We start from the raw sequence: 22,863 nt of genomic DNA on the forward strand, positions 1-22,863 counted from the left end.
CATTCCGCGTTCCGCAGCGAGAACCTTCTCAAAAAAGAGCCGCTCGAAAGTCCCTGCTCTCTAGCAGGGACTTTCGAGGGGGTAAAAAGGTTCGCATGAACTACTTTTAGTACCGGCTCTTTTTGGTGTGAACGCGATCATGAACTAAGTTCGCATGAACCTTTGTGGGAAAAGTACCGCAGTGTGAATGCGGCTTTTGTGTAAAAATTAACGATTCAACATCCTATTAGACTGTTTAGAAAATTGCACAAAGCCTTCAGCATGGCTGTTTCCTTAGCTCATGAATTGTTTTGGGAATTTTTGGATATACATAGTTTTTCACAGGACAGTGTAGATTGGTGTTATTATCTTGTCTTAAAGTAGCTTAACCTACGGAGCTTAACAAAGATACAAGCTTTAACTAAAGCTATAGGGACAAGTTGTGACAAACAACGTCAAATGACTTGAAAGGATTCTTAATGAGTGCCTTCTATTCCATATGCATCAAAATGCTATTCAGGAAACACGTGTAAAGGACAGTTGTGTGGTGGCCACAAATAGAAATCTCTGCAGAGATGAGATGATTGCTTTGTAATGACTCAAACAGCTGCATGATGTACGTACAATTATTGATGCTGGCTAGCTGGGTGATGGCAGCGGCTTGTAGTGGAGGAGGAGTGTGGAAACAAACTCTCAGAGACACTCTTTAGTGTTTCAGACACACAGAGCAGAGCAGAGGCGCGGGAAGGTATTTTGAGTGGGGGTGCTGAGGTGCTGGACTCCAGTGAACACTATTACGGGCACGTTTTTTTGTACGAGCACGCACAAAAGCACTCCCCACACGCAAACACACACTACACCCGCGACTGTTACAATGAAGGCTCGATAATCAGCTCACTCGCTATTTTTTACGAGTGGGGAGCGGACCTCACCTCCTCTAGGGGGGTCCGGGGAGATGCTCCCCCGGGAAGATTTTTTTTAAATATTGAAGTTAAAAGCATCAATCTAGTGCACTTTGAGAGCAATATTAAGAGATCTATGGATACATCTCTCAACACCCAGATGAAACACAACTGTAAGCAGATGTTCTTTTTCTTTATGGATATTTTACAAATCACTCCCCTTTTAAACTGTATTCTTGTTTACTGCCATATAGTATTTCATAACTGTTTTTCCTTTATTCTCTTATTTTTTTTAGAACTATAATGATCATATGAAGGTGTGCCGCGGAAATAATCTTTTGAATAATTTGTGACCAAACAGTTTGAGACCCACTGAGATAACTTAGACTAAAGTTAACTATTTAAACACTCAGAGAGTCCTTTAGCTCACCTGAGCCTCTCAGTCTGAGAGGAGAGCTCAAACACACACAGAGCCGAGCTTGAATGACACAAGCACACTTTTATTTCCATGCAACTCTCTGATTGGTCTGGCTTCTTGCCTCTGTTGCATTCACTGAACACTGGAAATTACAGTCCTGCCGTCCTCTCTAGTGTCATGATGAGGTTCACGTAAAGCACGGTTAATGTATTATATTATTAAGGTAGAATTGTCCGGGGCTACAGAATTGTAGCCAACAATGTGGAATGTATTGGCTACATATTACACAGATTATGCACAGCGGGAGCAGCAATAACCGTCAAATAATAATTCAGACAGGGGAGCTCCGCACCCCCTGCCTGCCGCTAGGGGGTGCTGCAGCGCCATCAGCACCCCCCTTCCCGCGCCCATGGAGCAGAGTCCTGCACGGGCCTGATTTTCAAGACCCGCTCCCGCCCCGCACCCGCGACGTGCAATACCGAACCCGCCCCGCTACCCACACATATTGCCAATTAGTTCCGCAACCCGACCTGACCCGTCGGCACACGATCCGCAACCCGACCCGAACCCGCATATAGGCTATATGAGCAGTGAAAACGTGCAATTATTAACACACGCAGTTGCATATTTGTCTCAAAAAGCGTGGGATGTTAGTTATTTTCTCCATCTAGGATGACACCAAAAGCCTTCTAGACGTTGGATTTCGCTCTTGAGGAAGTGTTATTGAAAATACGCATCTGCCCATTCAGTTTGAATGGGGTGACGTCACGTTGCCTCGCTTTTCGCCGAACTGAATTGTGGGTAGCATAGCGGTCCATCTCCGCGTCTCCGGCGTCAGAAGTTGAGTAGCCAGCGCCAGCCAATCAAATCATATGCCAGTACAAGCTCTAGCCAATCAAACCGCTGCTTGTGTGTCAGGGGCGGGAGATTCATGTGATTGGTTGTTGGTCGAGCTTCAGACTCGCCCAGCTCCAAGCTTTTTTTGAAGCTGTAGTGTGGACGGGGCCGTTACTGCTTGTTGCGTATCACAGGAATGAAATGACCATCCAGCCAAACTACACATATTTGAAGCTTTGGCTTTGCAGCCAGGTGTTTTTATTTACTTCAAGGAGTGTATGTATCGCTGTGTATGTCTGTTTGACATTATCAAAGGACTTTGAAGTTCCAAACAATTCAAAACATCGAGGTCAAGCTGGGTCAAGATCATACATCTGTTTACCTCAAAGACACATGAAACAGCACAAATGAAAAACAAAACACCATGAGAGCACACTTACTCCTGTCTCACGGCCCGTCTACACTACAGCGTCGAAAGCTCCAAGCTGCTCCAAGCTGCCCATTCACTTTCAATGGGGTGACGTCACGTAGCCGCGCTTTTTCGCCGAACTGAATTGTGGGTAGCAGAGCGAGGCGTCTCAGGCGACCCAGGCGACCAGAAGTTGAACATTGTTCAACTTCTGGTCGCCTGGACGCCGGAGTAGCCAGCGCCAGCCAATCAAATCCCGTTTCCCAAAATCTGACAGCTGAAGCGCTAGCCAATCAAACCGCGTCTAAGCTGGGAGAGATATCCCGCCGTTCATTTCTATATTTCAAAAAAAGTCGGAGGAGAAACTAATTATCGCCGTAGCGAATCACCCGGTTTTGTATGACCAGACCCTCTTCACCTCCCGGGATACAAACCGGAGGAACCAGGCATAGAGGGAGGTGGCAGAGACAGTGGGGGAAACTGGTAGGGTTTCGCCTGTTTGGGGAGTTTATATATATATTGCTCGCATAAAATCCCCGGTCATTCTCACGGAGCGTCCACACTACAGCTCCAAAAATAGCTTGGAGCTGGGCGTGTCTGGAGCTTGGGGATTTTATTCAAGCAACACGGCCAACAACCAATCCCACTATCAGGGCGACTGTGGCTGCGAGGGAGTGCGGTCGTCTTTCAACCAGAAGGTTGTGGGTTCGATCCCAGCCCATGCAGTCAACATGTCGATGTATCCTTGGGCAAGATACTTAACCCTGAGTTGCTCCCGATGGCATGGCCAACGGTGTGTGAATGTGTGTGAATGTTAGTTCCTAGAGTTAGGTACACTGCTCTGTATGAATGGGTGTGAATGGGTGAACCACATGTAGTATGTAAAGCGCTTTGAGGGGTCTTAAAGACTGGATAAAGCACTATATAAGTACAGTCCATTTACCATTTACCATTTACATGAATCTCCCGCCCCCGACATACAAAGCAAAAACCCCCGGGGTTATGCGAGCAATATATATATAAAATATATATATATACTCCCCAAACAGGCAAAAACCTACCAGTTTCACCCACTGTCTCTGCCACCTCCCTCCATGCCTGGTTCTTCCGGTTTGTATCCCGGTAGGTGAAGAGGGTCTGGTCATACAAAACCGGGTGATTCGCTACGGCGATAGTTAGTTTCTCCTCCGACTTTTTTTGAAATATAGAAATGAACGGCGGGATATCTCTCCCAGCTTAGACGCCTGGGACGCCTGGGACGCCTGAGACGCCTCGCTCTGCTACCCACAATTCAGTTCGGCGAAAAAGCGCGGCTACGTGACGTCACCCCATTGAAAGTGAATGGGCAGCTTGGAGCAGCTTGGAGCTTTCGACGCTGTCGACGCTGTAGTGTAGACGGGCCGTCACACACAATCACTCACACACATACAAGGTATAAGGAGGTTTAATATGTAAGAGTGTGTATGAGTTTGGGAATGAGGGAGTGAGAGAAAAAGAGAGAGAGAAAGATATGAGGCGAAAACTGCGACTTGCCAAATATACTGTATATTGTTGTCTCTGTACAAACACACACTGTACATCCAGACACACACGCACACACATTTCTCAGCTGATACCACTCTTCCACATCCATACCAACACACCTACATCATAGTAGTTGCATATATGTATTCCAATGGCTGTCAGGGCCCCATTATACAACAGGCAAATAAACCAAGAAATGACAAGCGTGTAATTCAATGGAAAGATAAATGAAAGAAGGCGGATATATCCATTTAACATACAGTATCTATGTTTATTATAACATTTTTCTGCGTGTCAAAATGAAAGACAGCCCACACACCTATCAATCATCAAACCATGGGGTCTTAATTCATTACGTGTTGATTTCTATCAACGGGGGGGTACTTCAGGAAAGTCGACAGGGGGGGGGGGCGCTAGTGGAGTACTTCGTGACCACAGAGTGTGAACGTTGTGATCAGCTGTTTTAGCGCAGTTCTCCAGTGAAGGGGGGGAGTCTCCCTCCGCAGCCGGTTGGCGTAGTTTTGGCACAGTTCCGTTGTACAGACCGACGTTAACAGCAGCCCTGTCTGTGCACACGGAGACCGACTCTGTCGTCCGGTGATCTAACCGCCTTCTGGAAAAGCTTCACAAGTACGTCGGTACGCAAATGCGCTTTGTGACACAAGTGACGGTACGCATTTCAGATTACGCACATAACCTGCGTACCAGTTATGTGCACCCCTGTACTACAGCAAAAGTATTCTCCGTCGGGACTTCCTGCAACAACACCACGCCGCTATCTTGATTCTGATTGGCCAGAAGACATTATCAAAGATGTTCTTTTGAGAAGACGATCACTACGTGACAAAAGTTTTCAAAACCGTGGCTCCTGAAATCAACCTTACTAACTGCTGTCTGTGCAATTTACTCCGCGCAAGTTGGCAGACTTTATTTTGCTTACTTTAACATCATTTTTCATGGTGGGGCTAAGCCATTTCTTGGTATGGGTGTAGCCTACCCCAGCCATACCCTGGCGCTGCCACTGGTGGCACGTATGGGGCGGGCCATTCTGCACATGCGTTAAATGCGTTAAATATTTTTAACGCAATTAATTCAAAAACTTAATTACCGCCGTTAACGCGATAATTTTGACAGCATTAATCAAAACCCAATCCATTTTGATCACTCATTAAATCAGCTTTTTGATCTGACAGTTGTGCAGTTTTTGTATTAGCCTACTTACTGTAAATTCATTGCTTAGAAAGTAGAGGCCAAATCTAAAGAGTCAGCAAGTTAAAAAAAAAAGGCTCCATTTGGCAATGTTGTCGCAGTTAACAATCAGTCCCCATTCTCTTGTAGCCTGAGACCCGGAGACCCCATTTACACGGGAACGTTTGCGTTTACGCACCGTATGCGTTTTCAAAAAAGTCTTCCGTTCACACACGTATTCGGCTCAATTAACGTGTCCATTCCATAGGTACGTTCACACGAGACCGCTGGAAACGCTGTAGTAGGCCTACATATGCCAGGCCTGTAAGTGGCGCTGCTGCCGCCACAAAATACACCAAAAGCAGCGAAGAAGACCCCGGAGCATGGTTGCCATGGTTGCCATGGTTGCCCTTCTGTTTATTCTCCGCGTGTGCTCCTGCTGTAAATCTCTCCGGTAGTCCACCAGCAGATAAAAAATACAACAGAATCTATTTAGGTTATTTAGGACGATTTTCTGAGAACAAACAGAAAACCTTTTTTTTTTGTACTAAAAGCACTCAAGAGGGACATACAGGCAAAGACTGTAGCAAAGGACGAGGAGAGAAAGAGCTGAATGTATGCTCATTAACTGAGACGAACAATCAAATGGGCCGACTCAGGTGAGTCGCACAGCATTTAAGTCCATGAGGAAACTTTTCTGTCTGATATCAGCTCTCTGAAAATGACTCCAGACACAAAAGTACTGATTGCTCTCTTCCCCGAAAGTCCATTTGTCTGGGAGATTGTTTTTATCTACTCATCAGGGAGTATCGGAAATAGTCTGATTTGATTTGTGCCCAAACTGAAGATCATTAAGAATCTGAATCTTTTTTGTTGTTGCTTGTTCCTTTTCTCCCAGTGGTGAGCTGGGTGTGTCAACTGAGTTGTACTAGACTTTTGTGTTAATGCCTCCAAACAAGTCAGGCTCCAATGTGACCGGTCAACAGGAACCACTCTTGTCCCAGTGGTGTTTCAGGATTAGCACATACCGGCCACACGCAGACACTCAGACTCACTACCCATCTAACCACACTATAACTGCTGGGTACAGGCAATTATCACAAGTGGCAGTGTAATAGGATATCTGGGCGCCTGCTGCTGAGAGGTAGAGAGCAACTCTTGGTGATCTAATGATCTGAGAGGACGGATGGGAAGTGGAGTCACTCCAATGCATCTCAAAGCTTATCCTGTTGGCCTTAAGCGCTGTCTGCTCCCTTCTTGCCCAGGCAAGCTATTAAATGTAGTGGTGTGCCGATAAAGCACCAGATAAGAGTTGCACTGTAACGACTCCCATCAGTAATGGCTAAAGAGAAAGGACAAACAGAACTGTACAACATATTCAATGATGTTCAATAATATGACAATCTACGTGACGGTGGCCATGGCGGGAATGAAGGAGAAAGTAAGGTGTATAAAAAGTGTGAAAGTTGCATAGGGAGAGGATCATGGTGGATGGAGGGTCCAAAAACACATGGCCTTTCACTTAGGACGCCTATGTACCATGTGTGTATCGAAAGGTCAACATTGGGTTATTCTAAGTTATCTATACAAATTGTTTAAGCTACTTAACTATCTTACAAATGTGCTTATTTTAACCAGAACCAAGAACTTTGGTCAACCCAACCAGTTTTTTTCCTCTGAAGTTTATTTTGAAAAGACAACATATGCACATGCTGAGTGGAAATTAACACGGATAAGATAAAACTGACGCAGTATATCGAGATGCCATATTTGACTGGATGGAAATGACAGCATGGCATTTGGTATTTGTTTGTAATCTACAGCATTAAAACACAATCCACATGACTAAGTCATAGTTTGCGTTGACCTTAACTTCACTCAACATGCACCACGTGAGACATGGGTAGGCATGTAGATGAAGGGGGAAAAGAAGTGGAGATCCCTTCCATGTGCTCATGCATGGAGGCAAGTGGTGCATCTGGAAGGTGCAGGGGCGTGTTTCGCAGGTTTGGACGTAATTCAAAGCTTTTACCTATAATCCTACGGTGGACCAATGAATGGCGTATCATTCAGCAATATGCAAATATGCCAGAAGTTTAAGTGGAATAATGCAAATGACCCATTGTTGGTCTCTAATACATCTATGACCACTGATTTATGACTTTTACCGAAAATACATATGATGCTTAGTATAGGGTCATTGATTTACATCAACAGGGTATTACTAGTAGGGAAAATGTATTTTTTGTTAAACAGCTTGATCGGGGAAATGTAAGCAATTCCCAGGAGCTTAATCAAATCTCTTAGACCTGTACTGTTCAAAAGATGAGCTACTTCAATGTCCTCCTCTAGAGGGGACTACTTTATTCAAGTTCTTTGCTTGTTTAAAGGATTTTCTAAAGACTTTGTTTTAAAAGAGCTGGGCCTTCCGCCAACAGTAATAGTATTAGAACTTTAACTCAAGGTGGACATCAAGTACTTGGAGTTGTCCGATCTTTCACTTGGACAGGAATCATATTTAACATTTTAACAGTGTTAACACAGAAGCCTGTAAGAGACACATTTCTAATTCCTTTAAGACCAGGAGATGATGTTCTTTTGTTTCAGGTCAAAGACTTTCAAAGGCATATAGCTGTCAAGAGGCATGGGTAGCCCACTCTTTGCTGTGCCAACTTCCGAAGACAGCTGCTGTTAGGATGGAAATGTCATTGTCTGGCTGACAATGACAGCCCAGTAAAATCCTCATAAATGACGATAATTCCAACTGGGATCAAACTGTCTGTATTAATGACTGTGCAATTACAATAGAGGAAAGAGAAGAAAGGTTACAGATTGTATACCAGCTTGCTAATGGCCCTTGTAATGAGTCACATCTGACTTGGGGCTATGTGGCAGTTATTTCAGTGACAGTAATACTTGGAGAATGTGCAATGACACCCACCTGCCTGGAAGATACGTGCCCAGCACAGTGCAAAGGCAGTCCACTGAGTAGTGTTGGTGCACAGGTATACACAGATACACCTACACACACAAAGACTCACATGCTTTATATTACAGCTCACACACTTGGCTCTCATACATTATTAGATTCATAACACTATGTCCCATCCATCCCCTGCATTCCCTCTACATCCCTCTGCTAAAGCCAAACTATTACAGAAGTGCAGGGGGGGCATTCAAGAGGGAAGGAATAGAGACATAAAAAGAGAGACAGAGGGAAAGAAAGAAGGTGGATAAGGTGCATGTGCATGGAAGAGAATGCATTCAAATGAGAGGGAAGAGGAATAAAAAGTAGGGCTGCAAAAAATATTCCAAACAAAATATTTAAATCGAGATGGGATTGGGATGTCCTCTTGTAGCACAGTATAAACACATTATGAACGACTGTGCTACTGCACCCAGGGGTTTCTGAAGTTAACAGAGTATTTGTTAGAAATGGTATTACTATACATGTATTGTTTTTATTTCTTTGTTATTGGTACTTTTTGCTCAAAGTACAATGTGTTCAATACAATTATTTGGAAATAATTTTCTCGTATTTTTCAAATTTAACAGATGTGTTGTATTATATAAGTTTCTCCGAGGCAGCAGAAAGGGAGAACTGAGTAAATGTGTTTTATCGCAAGAAATATTGGTTTGGCGACCACATTGCCGCATATTTTCCTCCTATCGTGCAGAAGAAGAATGGTACACGGAAGGATAGAGGAGAAGACCATTGGTCACGATGAGTGGAGGAATAAAAAAGAGCCTGATATAAACATGTTATTTTAGTCAAACATTCAGTGCTGCCTCTCTCCCCCAACACCAAAGGACATCACCATACGCACAAATGTAGCTTTTCAAGTTTTCTATGCATCTTCAAAGAGATTATGAAAGCCTTATCATGTTGCTTTCTAGAAGGCAAGGTCCACACAAGCTTCCCATTCACAACATTGTGAGACTCTGTATGGTCATGTAAGCAATTTTTAGAGCAGCGTTGAAAATACCCTGAAACGAGCTACCTATTTAAAAGTTCTTCTGAAGGGATGCGGTGTCAGTTTTCAATTAGGTTTTTTTGTCCTTTATTCTTTGTACGCAAGTGGTAGCTTATGATAGGCTTCTTTTCAAGTAAGGAAATTGCCTGGTAGCATTGAATAAAGATTTTTTCATCTCGTATAATTTATCTTTGATTGAAATCAGTTTTAAAGCAGAGCGAGTGATGAGGATGAGGTGAAAGGTGGGCTCCCCCCTGAAGCTGGTAAGTGACAAGTAATTTATTCTTCAGTCACATAAGGTCTTACAGAGGCATGTATTTCTCGCTTGCCGTCGCCTTGCATTTGTCCACCCACAGGTTACCTCTCTTTCCGGTTCATATGCATATAGCACACGCACACCTATAGGCAATGTATACACACATAAACCTGCACACACAAAGATACTGTTAATCTCACTTGTATTGATTACAAGTAATTATGTTTGCTGCTGAATGCCATTACCACTGCTCTTTAGCACTTCTTGCCACCTGCATAATAAATGAACATGGGACTCGGAATTAAACATGCTTGTTCCTATGGCAGAAAATGGAATTTCTGTGTATGCTCCTCAGTGCACGTATGTAAGTGAAAGAGTCCATCAGTTGCACAAGCATAGGTGTTATTGAAAAAAGGCTGGCGGACCAATACTGTCTAAAAATAAAGTTTTTTTGCATTATTAAGAAGGAAGGAGTACAACATACAGGAGCATATTGCTAAAACTTCCATCTGCGCAGGCGAACAGCAAAAAACTCTGCTCAGCTTCTAAAGCATTGCAATGAATATGGTCTCCTATTTTTAGCACCTCTGATTATGATGTCTGACTTTGTGAGTGCTGGCAGCCAGCACTTTGTCACTCACTGTGTGTGCTGAATGCTGTGGATTTACTGTGAATTCGGCAGCGGTGCTGAGACAGGCACGATGCAACTTCCTTACTTTTGGTGTCGCTTAATCATGGGAATCTATTGGAGCTGAGACATCAATACTTGCGTCTGCACTGAATCCGAAACAACACGATGTGTCAGAGAACAACTGAAAGTGATGACGAGTTTTTTACACAAACAGGGTCTTAACTTTTTTTCTTATCTTGCAACATCTCCAACAGCAGAAAAGGCTTGATTTATACACCAATTATCACACATTCAAAGGAGTACAAGTCTCATTACTTTATCAATCACAAGCCTTTTGGGAATTGTGCATATGCTATTCAATGCCTAATCCACTGCAAGGTATTATATAACATGTTTGCACAGGTCTGGGTAGTCCCTTGTTTCTTACAAAACCTACAGCTCATGCTTTCTTTTTATAGCTGATTCAAGCTTCTCATTCAGAATTGCCAGCACAATTGGGTAGACACATTTAGTCAGTGAAGATCGTACACCCACAGAGACTACAGTCGGCATGTTACATACAGTATTACATGACAGTGCACACCAGGAGGAGTGTGGGGAGACATAACAACCATTTGAGAAGTTAGCCTTGTACTAAGTGGGCTTTTTTCTGCCTGAAATGCTCCTCATCCATGCCTCTTCCTCAGGGCTAAATTCAAGTGCAGGAATTACATCCATGTGGAAAATCAGATGAGTTGTGAAAAAATGCATGTACATGCACGCATGTAATGCAAAACACATATGCTGTTTATTTTTTTTCTTATTTTGATGACTGAACATATTTCAATAAATGTGCATGTTTGTATTACATTCAGTTTAAATCATTATGGAAGGGTTTGCAGTTTTATCTTTAAGGAAAAAGTCAATTGTCAAAAGTCTGCTTGCCATACCCAATTAAGAAAATCCTGCAACCAAAATGCTTAAACACACCCATTTTTCACCACTTCATGCATCTTCTCATTACTGTAAGATGACACATAACAATGTCAGAACCCTGCACATGTCAGATTTTAGGAGTTAAATATTTGTTAGAAGATCAATAAGAGATACAGAAGAGGCTTTACCTTCTTCAGAGCTGACATCATAGGTGGATCCTCTTCCTGCAAAGCCCGTTCACATGCTGTGGTTCCAAGCCAAGTTTGGAGGGTGCGCAAATCCTAACTCAGCCCGGTGCTGATGCTGAGCCATGAGGTGCCTGCTTAGTATTCTCATCTCGCTTCCACCCCGTCCTACAGCTGGCGTGGTGTGCGCACACCCCAAACCGCTGTTATTGCAGGATTCAAACACATGGGGAGCTCTAGTCTGAAGCATGGCACTCATCAAACCTAATGAGAGAAAGTTGGCAGTGTACAGTAAAGTGTTCAAAAACTAAATGTGGCTTTATTTTCTTGGGCAGTGAGACACGCTTGTGAAATTCGTTTGAGTTTTTGAAGTAACAAGAGTCACATTTTAATTCGTCTCCCATTTAATATTGTAGAAGCAATTTGCCTCACTAAAAAAATGTTTTATTTTATCATGTATTTCTCATCACACTGGTCGAGCAGCTCCAAAAAATGCTATTATGTTCTACACATGAACTGAACAAGGCTGCTTTAAATGCCGATTTGTAGAGTGGGTTTGTCCGATTAAAACAATATATTGAAGTATGATATACAGGTACTTGTCCTTTCTGACAACTATGGTTACATTAAATTGACATGTTTTTGAATGTGAATCGGCGCCATTTTACCAAGTGAGCTCTAACTTACCCGTCTGTGAGCTGGTGTTGGGGAGAGGGACAGTGCAGCAGGAGTAGACCGAGCATTATTGCACTTATACTCTACATTTTTAAAGTATAGTTAACCCTAGCCATTATATTATCTTTTTTTAACACGGACCGTTACAGCGCACAACATTTCCACAGTTGCGTGACGTAAACATCTATTATGAATCAAGCTAATGTTAAAAGCTAGCATGCTGGGTTGCTAACTCAGCTAGCTTGTAGCATATTAGCTAGCTAGCTGCTGTTACATTGTAGTATAGGCACTCTTCTTCTCCACTCGGATATATAACGCTATGTCAATATGGCACGTAGGAAAGAAGGTGAGCAGCACAGGTGTCGCAAATTAAGTTATTAGTCACATGAAAAATACCTTAAACCTGTTGAATTGCATGTAACCAGCTAGCCAACTAGCGGCCTAAATCTCGCGTTAAGTGCGTTCTAGCTGTGTTGTAAACAAATGCACGTGTTTGACTGTCAGATCTTAACTACAGTTTTCAGAGTGCGCGTGTGTCAATACTGGTGTCCAATACTAAGTCATTGTTATGGTGAACAGCAGCATACGTTGAGTTTATATTAAAGCTTTTCACTTTTCCATTAAAATCCGGTACAGTTTATGTTGCTATTTATGTTAGTTATTTTGGGTATTTCACAATTTGAACAATATGTATTAAAAATGTAGTCCTTTAACATTTCTTACGAAATATATAAACATGTGCTTTATTAGAAGTAGTCTTAATAGTTCGTAGTTGTAGGATTATTGATAATACTATACTGCTCTTGCATTGATACATTTGCAGTACTTACTATCTATTCAACATGCACATGGCCTTTCAATAAGACCTATTTCAAATATGCTCTTTGAGCTGGTGTTTCCTTTAAATTCGTCCTGCTTTATATTAAACTTACATTTGATATACAACCCACAATCGGATTTACATTGCATTTATTGATGTGTTCCTCTTTTCTTAGTGTGACTTTACAGTGTAGCCTATAGTCAAAGTAAACAATTTCAATGTAATAAAACCAAGATACTCTATAAACATACAAACACAAAAATAACACTATACATATAAACCAATATACATTGATAATTAATATTTAATGTGTTAAAACTGGACACAGCTCTAGTTTTCTTTTAGCCAGCACCTGGCCTCTGTTGTTTTTAGTTTGGATTATTGTTTTTCACATACAAAGACAAGTACTTGACAATAACAATGTATGACATTAACAGTTGGTTTACTTTTTTCACCTAGTATTTCAATCAAAAGTGCTCAGGAGGCTTTACCCTGCAGCTCCCAAGCAGCAGAAGGAACCCAGCCCACCAAGGATTGTAGATGCACTATCCAAAAACACACATGTGAAGAGCAAAGCCTCTCAACAGGACACTGCCATTGGTAAGATCACATTCACTTAACTGGCTTCACTTGCTGCTTAAAATGTATAATCTTTATTATGGTATGCGGATAACTGCTGCCACTTGGCTGCTCTTACCATTTGCGTTTTTAACTTTAATTTATTCTTCATGTCTTTCTCATCAGATGCAGGGACGACACAGAGTGCAGACAATCCGGGCAGGCGGATGTACACAGCCTTACCTCCTCCTGCAGACTACAAACGAGATTCAGAGAAATCCGTCACACTCTCCCAGTTAGAGAGCATAAATAGTGCAGAGGACCCAGCTGGTAAGATGGCCATAATCGTACTTTTATGGACTTGTACTGTGCATCATAAAGCTAGGAGAGATTTACTGCATGGGATTCTCTAGGTTGACTTTCATGTATAAAGTCACTCTTCTTGATTGTCTCTGCCACTCAATTTAGGGGAAACAGACATCAATTGTGTTTCTGAACAAAGCGAGCTTGAACACAGATGGTGGTTGTGCTTCTGTGATTTTCACTTTGATCTGTCTATTGAATGGATTGTTTGTCAGAGTAAACTTGTATCCATGCTGCAGTGATTATGCATCATTTAAAGACGGTTTATTTTGTCTGTGCTCCATCTAGACTAGTCTCTTCATGAACCAACTGGAATAATCAGACTTTAATAAGAGTCCAGACTCATTACACCTGCCTCTGTACTCATCATCTTACTTAATGCCAACCTCCATCCACCTGACAGGCTTCTGCATTACCTCAATGAAACAGAAGAGATTATTAGATTACTAGAATAAAATATTAGGTTTAGTTTGATTATTTGCAGTTGTCTTCCTAACAGCACCTTAATGCAAGCGTTTTTATGTTTAAGATCAGCACGGGTTGTGCACCATAAGAGAAGTCACATATCAATATAATATTATAGACAGAGTACATCGTTAGCAAGTAGAAATTATATTGTGATGCATCACAGATATATCTTCTTACTGTGTTTACACTTTACCAGTGCGGTCTGAACAGGGCTTCCAATTTAAAAATAAATATTGGACAACCAAAGTGTCCACTTCTGTCTTAAAGTGATCCCTATTTTGTGTTTTTACTAAATTCTTTGATATATATAATGTGTGGCAGGTGTGGCTATTAAAGACACATTTATCAAGACTTTAAGCAATTATCTGTTTCTATATGCTGAGCAACACATTGATTAGAGATACTTACGTTTATTTTAAGCCACCGCAAAAGGACAGAATGAGTACAATTTTACCATAAATATTTTCTCTTGTGCACATGTTCCGGGAATGATGCATCTCTGTTTACTCTCATGGCTGTTTCAAATGGTGAAGCGCTGTCAGGGTGGCCTTTCAAATCAGTCCAAAAATCAATAATATACTAAATTGAACAGTGTAGTTCCTCTTCAGTTCTGGTCATTATTGCACAGCCATTCTCTCTGCTGCATCATGTTCTGGCTGTAAGCCTATTCGCTGCTCACTAGCGTAAACGGGTCACTAACTTTTGGATGGGAGCTGACTTCTTTGACCCTTCAATGCCTCTTTGAGTTGTTAAAGAGAGGGGAGGTGTGGCGAGGCGGAGAGAGGGAGCTGTTACTGCATGGGCTCACAGTTAATCTCTAGACATTACATTTAATGGTTCAAATAATAAGACATAAGAGAAGAGACTTCTTATTCCGGCAGCATTTATTTTAGCAGCAACTAACCTCAAAAGCAAAAGAAACTAAAATAAAACTGCAGGAGCTCTAATGATGTGGTGTGTGTGTATGCACAATGCAAGTTAACATGCACGTTGGCCCTGTTTTTATTTCACGTTCATCGGAGTGCTGGATTCAAAATAAGGGAAATTGTTACCCAAGGCGTTGGAGATACAGATACAGTGGGACAAAAAAGTATTTAGTCAGCCATCAATTGTGCAAGTTCTCCCACTTAAAAAGATGAGAGAGGCCTGTAATTTTCATCCTAGGTATACCTCAACTATGAGAGACAAAATGAGAACAAAAAATCCAGAACATCACGTTGTCTGTTTTTTAAAGAATTTATTTGCAAATTATGGTGGAAAATAAGTATTTGGTCAATAACAAAAGTTCATCTCAATACTTTGTTATATACCCTTTGTTGGCAATGACAGAGGTCAAACGTTTTCTGTAAGTCTTCACAAGGTTTTCACACACTGTTGCTGGTATTTTGGCCCATTCCTCCATGCAGATCTCCTCCAGAGCAGTGATGTTTTGGGGCTGTCGCTGGGCAACACGGACTTTCAACTCCCTCCAAAGATTTTCTATGGGGTTGAGATCTGGAGACTGGCTAGGCCACTCCAGGACCTTGAAATGCTTCTTACGAAGCCAATCCTTCGTTGCCCGGGCGGTGTGTTTGGGATCATTGTCATGCTGAAAGACCGAGCCACGTTTCATCTTCAATGCCCTTGCTGATGGAAGGAGGTTGTCACTCAAAATCTCACGATACATGGCCCCATTCATTCTTTCCTTTACACGGATCAGTCGTCCTGGTCCCTTTGCAGAAAAACAGCCCCAAAGCATGATGTTTCCACCCCCATGTTTCACAGTAGGTATGGTGTTCTTTGGATGCAACTCAGCATTCTTTCTCCTCCAAACACGTCTAGTTGAGTTTTTACCAAAAAGTTCTATTTTGGTTTCATCTGACCATATGACATTCTCCCAATCCTCTTCTGGATCATCTAAATGCTCTCTAGCAAACTTCAGACAGGCCTGGACATGTACTGGCTTAAGCAGGGGGACACGTCTGGCACTGCAGGATTTGAGTCCCTGGCGGCGTAGTGTGTTACTGATAGTAGCCTTTGTTACTTTGGTCCCAGCTCTCTGCAGGTCATTGACTAGGTCCCCCCGTGTGGTTCTGGGATTTTTGCTCACCGTTCTTGTGATCATTTTGACCCCACGGGGTGAGATCTTGCGTGGAGCCCCAGATCGAGGGAGATTATCAGTGGTCTTGTATGTCTTCCATTTTCTAATAATTGCTCCCACAGTTGATTTCTTCACACCAAGCTGCTTACCTATTCCAGATTCAGTCTTCCCAGCCTGGTGCAGGTCTACAATTTTGTTTCTGGTGTCCTTTGACAGCTCTTTGGTGTTGGCCATAGTGGAGTTTAGAGTGTGACTGTTTGAGGTTGTGGACAGGTGTCTTTTATACTGATAACGAGTTCAAACAAGTGCCATTAATACAGTTAACGAGTGGAGGACAGAGGAGGCTCTTAAAGAAGAAGTTACATGTCTGTGAGAGCCAGAAATCTTGTTTGTTTGTAGGTGACCAAATACTTATTTTACCGAGGAATTTACCAATTAATTCATTAAAAATCCTACAATGTGATTTCCTGGATTCTTTCCCCCCATTCTGTCTCTCATAGTTGAAGTGTACCTAGGAGGAAAATTACAGGCCTCTCATCTTTTTAAGTGGGAGAACTTGCACAATTGGTGGCTGACTAAATACTTTTTTGCCCCACTGTACTATTGTATATAATCAATACATCAATGATAAAATGATTTTTGAGTACTATTCTGTCAAGAGGTACTAAATAACATTACACATACAAAATATTGACTCTACTGTACTTTTATAAACCACCTTTAGTCATAAGTTTGTTCCATTTGAAGCCATATTTATTTTCAGTCAATAGCCACAAAGCTGATCGTTCTTTTTAGATGCAATCAGCCAAAAACAAGAAGTTTATTTCGTGGAATTAGCTGTACAAAATATGCTATCTCTTACCCTGCGCTGACATGAACTCCAAAATCTTACTTTTATAGTTCTGAGAGGTCCATAAGGAGAAAGCCAAGTATTTTATAAGTTTAATAATATTTATCTAGAGTTTTTGATCTTGTTTCCTGCAGAGGAGAGCAGCCATGACAGCAGCGAAGAACTAGACCAAGATAAAGAGGAAGAACAGAGAAGAAGAAGAAGAAAGAGAAGAAGGAAAAGGAAACCAACCCTTCATCAAGACTCTGGGGAAGGTGGAGCAGCTTCAGTGAGTGAGCCCGGCACAGGTCAGAGTCAGACACATGTGGATGAGGCAGGAGAGCAAATGAGCAAGAACAAGAAAAGGAAGCTGAAGAAGAAACGGCACAAAGAGAAGCTGCTCTCCATGGGTCTGATGCCCCGAGCAGCTGCTCTGGAGTTCACATACCAAAAAGATGTGGAGGAGGAGGAAGAGGATAATGAAAGGAGAGCAGCCGAGGTGTCAGACTTTCTCAGGACAACAATGGAAATCTATATGTCTGATTGTAAGTATTGAGTCCAGGGGTGCTTGATTTTTTGGATCTGATCGTCTCACACATTCTCTGTAATAAATCTCGCAGCCATTGCTACAGCTTGTGCTAATTTTATGGTAATATCTGGAAAATGTATACCCTGCCAACAACGCCAATCATTTGAGGTGCTATTATGCCCAACACTGATGGTTTTCTAAGATGTAGTTTACAAACACATAATTAACTTCAGCCAAAAGCTAAAAAAGAAACGTGGTCATTAAAACAGTAATCATTGCACTTATGCACTTTTTTAACAGTGCCAGGATGAATTACACAGAAAAGTATTCTAAAATGAAGCATCAGTAATTGGATGAAAATGTAATAGCTAGAATTGCAGTACCATTAGAAGGAACTAGATGAAAACTTAAGTGTGTGTTGCTAGATGTATCTATGTCTCAATGTCAGTGTGTAATCATTGTCAACAGCTTTGATTTCATTAACATTTATTTGAAATCAAACCAAGCAAAAATAACAGACTTTAGCAAATGTTGCAATGCTCTATATATCATAAAAGTAAAAAATGTGGATTTGGGGCAAACTGAGAATACAAAACCTGGACATTAGGCAATAAAAGCCTCGGCCATTAGTAGCTGCTACAGCTGCGTAAAATATAGAAGAATAATAATAAATGGTGTGACTGCACTGACATTACATTTACCCAGTCTGCCTCTGTAAAAGAAAACACATCCTAGGTGATTTGTTTTTCTAATTTGATGTAATTGCTTTATATTCAGTGCAATTTATGACTGTTGTTGTCAGCTCCAGTTGGATAAATCTGCTCCAATGTTAAAATATAATATGAAGATGTTAGCGCATTGTAAATAACGGACCACCTCTCCTTTCTTCCGTGCTCCTGCAGCCTCCTCTCGTTTAGACCAGCTGCCCCTCCTGTCTGGGACGGTGGAGGAGCTTCTGAGCAGCGTGGCCAGGAGATGTCGGCCCACCTCCCTCCTGAAGCAGCTCTACAGTCTGAAGGCCTTAGTCCAGCAGCAGGAGGCAGACAAACTGGAAAAAGCCCTGCAGGAGCTCCACAACACTTCTCCTCTGTCTGCAGGTCAGTGATGCAATGATCATTCAATACTTTAACTGTGTAATTGAATCAAGGGTAAGATCTGGAAAGTCATTAAAGGCTTTAAATGAAAATGTTAGGAACTTTGTACTTAATCGCATAACCCAGTGGTGGGTTTCAAATGCTTTCGTAAAAAAAGACAAAGTTACACCATTTGTTCAACACATAAAAAAAAAAAATCAAATTCAAGCTTAAAAAATAAAAGAATTATATGAAACGAAAATGAATGTCAAATACTAATTACACGGAGCAGAGTGGACCGCACAAGAGAGGTTGTAAAGAGAGTTTCAAAAATGTAAAAACTTCAACATATATGGAGTCCTTTTTTTGCCACCAATGGTCACCTTTTGGTCACATATGTCTATATAAGTTACATTTTCCATTTCAATTGTTTACATCCTTTTTTTGTACTGTATAAAATGATCAAAGAAATCCAACTTTTCTTTCTTTTTCAATGTTATTTGATTTATGGCATGATAACTGTCTTACCTTCAATTGATTTCTATAACCTAAAACGTATTCTAAAGAAAAACAATAAACGATGAGTAAAGGAGCAAAAAGCATGATTAAACCGCTTTTGTTTCGGAGATTGAATTCTGCTCCATGCTTCACTCTTGGCCTCTGCTTGCATGGATCTGCCTAAGGCACCTCTTTGCCCTGCAGGCTGCTACATGCCTCTGTCTGACTGCACTTGCCTCCTATTGTACGAGCCCTTATATTGATGATTATTGTTTGCCCGAGTATACCTGCCCTTACTTGCCTTTATCAGCCTTTACCTGTACGCACCTGTCCTTAATTTGCCCTAATAGATCAGGTCTTGTCCATATTAAACAGGTCACCTCCACTATGAGTTAACCAACATGTCTGAACTTGTCCGTCTTGCCTTTTACTTTGTCAATAGCCTAAACAACTTATGAGTCACCTGACACGTTTCACCTCTGCGTGTGCCTGTGTGTGTTTGCATGGTTGGCTTGCTTGCTGCTTAATAGGATCAGCAGGGACTTTGCTGCTGTCACATGCACAGGTGCATGTGTGTGAGGAAGAGAAAGAAAGGCCAGCCAGGAGATTCAGGGCATTGGCGGCCACTAAGTGCCGCTTGACTCATCCTGTCTGTGTTGCCAAGACAACAACGTGTAAAAAGCAGTTTGCAGTTCTCTATAGCCTGTTTTGGTTGTGTCTGTCATCTCCATGCAGCTCATTTGTCATTTAGTTTTAGTAATGCTTTCTTTCTAAATGCTGATGTATTCAAATAGAACAGAGAAGGATTCCTTGTGAATGACTCTTTGTAGTTTGTTTTAATTTATTCATTTAACTCGGCTTTACATTGTAAGCATTTAAATCAAAGGCATTGGCACTCTTGCTGTAATTTACTTAACATTCCTGGATCACTGCAATGGGACGACTGTTTGATGTTTGTGTGGCTGAACAACATTCTTTTTTTACATTTGATAACAATCAAATGAAGCTTTGAATGTCTGAGTCATACTTTATGACGTCAAACAAAAAAAAGTTGTTATATGAATAAAATGGGAAGTGCTGTGAGAAGGGAAAATGTTGTTTTTGTAAGTCGAACGCCTACAAATATGAACTTAAGCACAACATTTTATTAGATAAAAACATGTTTTGTGAATAAAAAGATATATAACTGATCTTTGTTCAATACATTTGCAATTTTGGAATTAAATACAAAAGTTCTAAATTATTTTGAAGGTTTTGATCACACAAGTCAGAAGCAATTCTACGTAACCACTGTAATCTAATTATATAAGTGGTTCAAACGTATAATATCATGTTCTGAATAGATTGAATACATAGAATTCTAGCTTTTCAAAAATAATTCTGTCTTGGGTGGAAGACAGACGTTTTGGGTTGAATGTCTACATTTAGAGATTTAGGAAGTACATTTGAACACTGGCTGGGGAATTGGATTTATTATGCTGCAGATACAACAGCAAGTCTCTCTGTAGAAAACACTAAGTGTTCCTCTGGTAATGTGTTGTCAACTGTAACTGAAATGTTGCTCTTTGTCTCTTTTGTGTTTTAGAGGAAACCGCTGCAGTCGCTGCACTGTTCCAATACTGGATCACAGACATTCTTCCTATGCAAGGAGACAAGAAGACAGAGCTCTCTCCTGATGCACCCAGGAGGATGTAAATCACACTGAAAAGAGACTATACTGAAGGATTATTTCCAATGTGGTGATGCTGCATAATATATTTTGTTATAAAATATTTGTTTCCATTTATTCTATGCCTTTTTCTAATCCAGTTCTGTTCTGTGGGCAAAACAAAGCCATTATTCCTGAGCTGGGCAAAACTAAGGCCAACCTTAGGCAAGGCAAGGCAAGGCAATTTATATATATATATAGCACCTTTCAACACAAGGCAATTCAAAGTGCTTTACAAAAAACGAAAGACATTAAAAAAAAAATGGCATTTAAAATCAGTCATTAAAAAAAAAAGATAAAAATACATGGATAAAAGTTACAGTGCAGTTTAAGATATGAATAGTTCAATTAAAAGCAGCGGCAAAAAGAAAAGTCTTCAGCCTGGATTTAAAAGTAGTCAGAGTTGCAGCGGACCTGCAGTTTTCAGGGAGTTTGTTCCAGATATTTGGAGCATAATAACTGAACGCTGCTTCTCCATGTTTATTTCTGACTCTGGGGACAGAAAGCTGACCAGTCCCTGAAGACCTGAGAGATCTGGATGGTTCATCATTTAGCAGGAGGTCAGTAATGTATTTTGGGCCTAAACCATTCAAAGCTTTATAAACCAGCAGCAGTATTTTGAAATCTATTCTTTGACACACAGGAAGCCAGTGTAAAGACTTCAGAACAGGAGTGCTGTGATCCACTTTCTTAGTGTTAGTGAGGACTCGAGCAGCGGCGTTCTGAATCAGCTGCAGCTTTCTAATAGATTTTTTAGTGAGACCTGTGAAGACACCTTTGCAGTAGTCGAGTCTACTGAAGATAAAAGCATGGACAAGTTTTTCCAATTCCTGCTGTGACATTAGTCTTTTAATCCTAGATATATTCTTTAGGTGATAGTAGGCTGATTTAGTAACTGTTACTAAATCAGCCAGTAACTTACTAAAGTAACCTTAAGTAAGTTACTTACTGCCTGTTTGTTAAGGTGGTTTTCTTATGTAGTTCAAAGTGATCTAACATTTAACTCGTAGTAACCTAACATCCTTCTTCCTCACCCGACCTTCTAATCGCCAGAGAAGAAGAAAATGTCAGCCGACGCTCACAGATTTTATGACATTTAAACCCAGCCTATTATCCCTAATAGCTTGTCATTTATCTGCACTACACTGTCCGCAAATCCATGTCTGGAGATGTTATTCCTCATGCCTTTTCAAACCTGCTGTTTCACTTACCTTACATGGTTGATTAATGGTCTTCAGGGAGGCAAAACTGATGATACTTAAGGATCATTAATCCCATCACTTGATCCCAACACCTACTTGTTGACCTTATCTAACTGTAAGCTCAATATAGAAACACAGTCTTTGTCTAATCCTTTATTTACACAGGTAGACTCAGTGAGACATTTGTATGAATAAAAAATAGACACTTTAAGCAGGTGCACAGTTAACAGACATTGTCCAGTTATAGTGTAAAAAAGAGGTACAGCTTGCGTTAAAATGTCCTGCGTCCTACTTTAGTTTAATTTAACCAGAGCACAGAGGTAGATTGGTAGTCTGGTCTGTAATTGATTGACCTCGGGAAGCAGTACCACACGTGGTGTCAGTAGCTAAACCTTCCGCATCAACAGACCCGTCCACAGCTCAGGTAATCTATTTCTAGAATATTTACTCATTTCTGAAAGTCAGGAGGCAAGTTCAAGAAAAGGGCAGAGAATTATCTCACCTGTGGGGTGGCATTGTGATGACCTGAGAGAGACTTGTCTGCCACACCAGCTCTGTTGTTTGTTGGGATGCACCAGCAGGTTATACAGTACAGGTGCTCACCAGGTGCTGTCTGATGGACGCTCAGGACTCGTTTTGCAGACATTAGCCAGAGGAGACAATAAGGGCAAAAAGCAGATAGCTTGATATGCTTATGTAACATCATAATATAAAGATGAAAATTAATGGTCCATGTATTCCCGACTCCACCACTTTGGTCCAGACTAAAAAACTATCATCATCCATTTGATGCATTGTCATGGAATTTTGTACAGACTTTCTTTCTTATTATTATTTTTACA

At 41.2% G+C, this 22,863-nt stretch overlaps 1 protein-coding gene across 1 annotated transcript; it reads left to right on the top strand.

The window, feature by feature from the left end:
• Window positions 1-11,922: 11,922 nt before the first annotated feature.
• erich1 (glutamate rich 1) lies at window positions 11,923-20,855 on the top strand. The gene is made up of 6 exons (XM_034111842.2): window positions 11,923-12,239; window positions 13,173-13,313; window positions 13,458-13,601; window positions 17,167-17,556; window positions 18,443-18,637; window positions 20,697-20,855. Exons 1-6 carry the CDS (start codon window positions 12,221-12,223, stop codon window positions 20,804-20,806), a joined length of 999 nt encoding a protein of 332 aa, XP_033967733.1. The 5' UTR covers window positions 11,923-12,220; the 3' UTR covers window positions 20,807-20,855.
• Window positions 20,856-22,863: the final 2,008 nt, after the last annotated feature.

The sequence above is a fragment of the Pseudochaenichthys georgianus genome, chromosome 22 (genome assembly GCF_902827115.2).
Source record: "Pseudochaenichthys georgianus chromosome 22, fPseGeo1.2, whole genome shotgun sequence".
NCBI classification, from domain to species: Eukaryota; Metazoa; Chordata; class Actinopteri; order Perciformes; family Channichthyidae; genus Pseudochaenichthys; species Pseudochaenichthys georgianus.

Excerpts from the sequence above, each read along its gene's own strand:
- erich1 (XM_034111842.2), top strand. Across the intron at positions 13,314-13,457 it reads TCAACAGGACACTGCCATTG|ATGCAGGGACGACACAGAGT; the intron begins GTAAGATCACAT and ends CTTTCTCATCAG. Across the intron at positions 18,638-20,696 it reads CACTTCTCCTCTGTCTGCAG|AGGAAACCGCTGCAGTCGCT; the intron begins GTCAGTGATGCA and ends TTTGTGTTTTAG.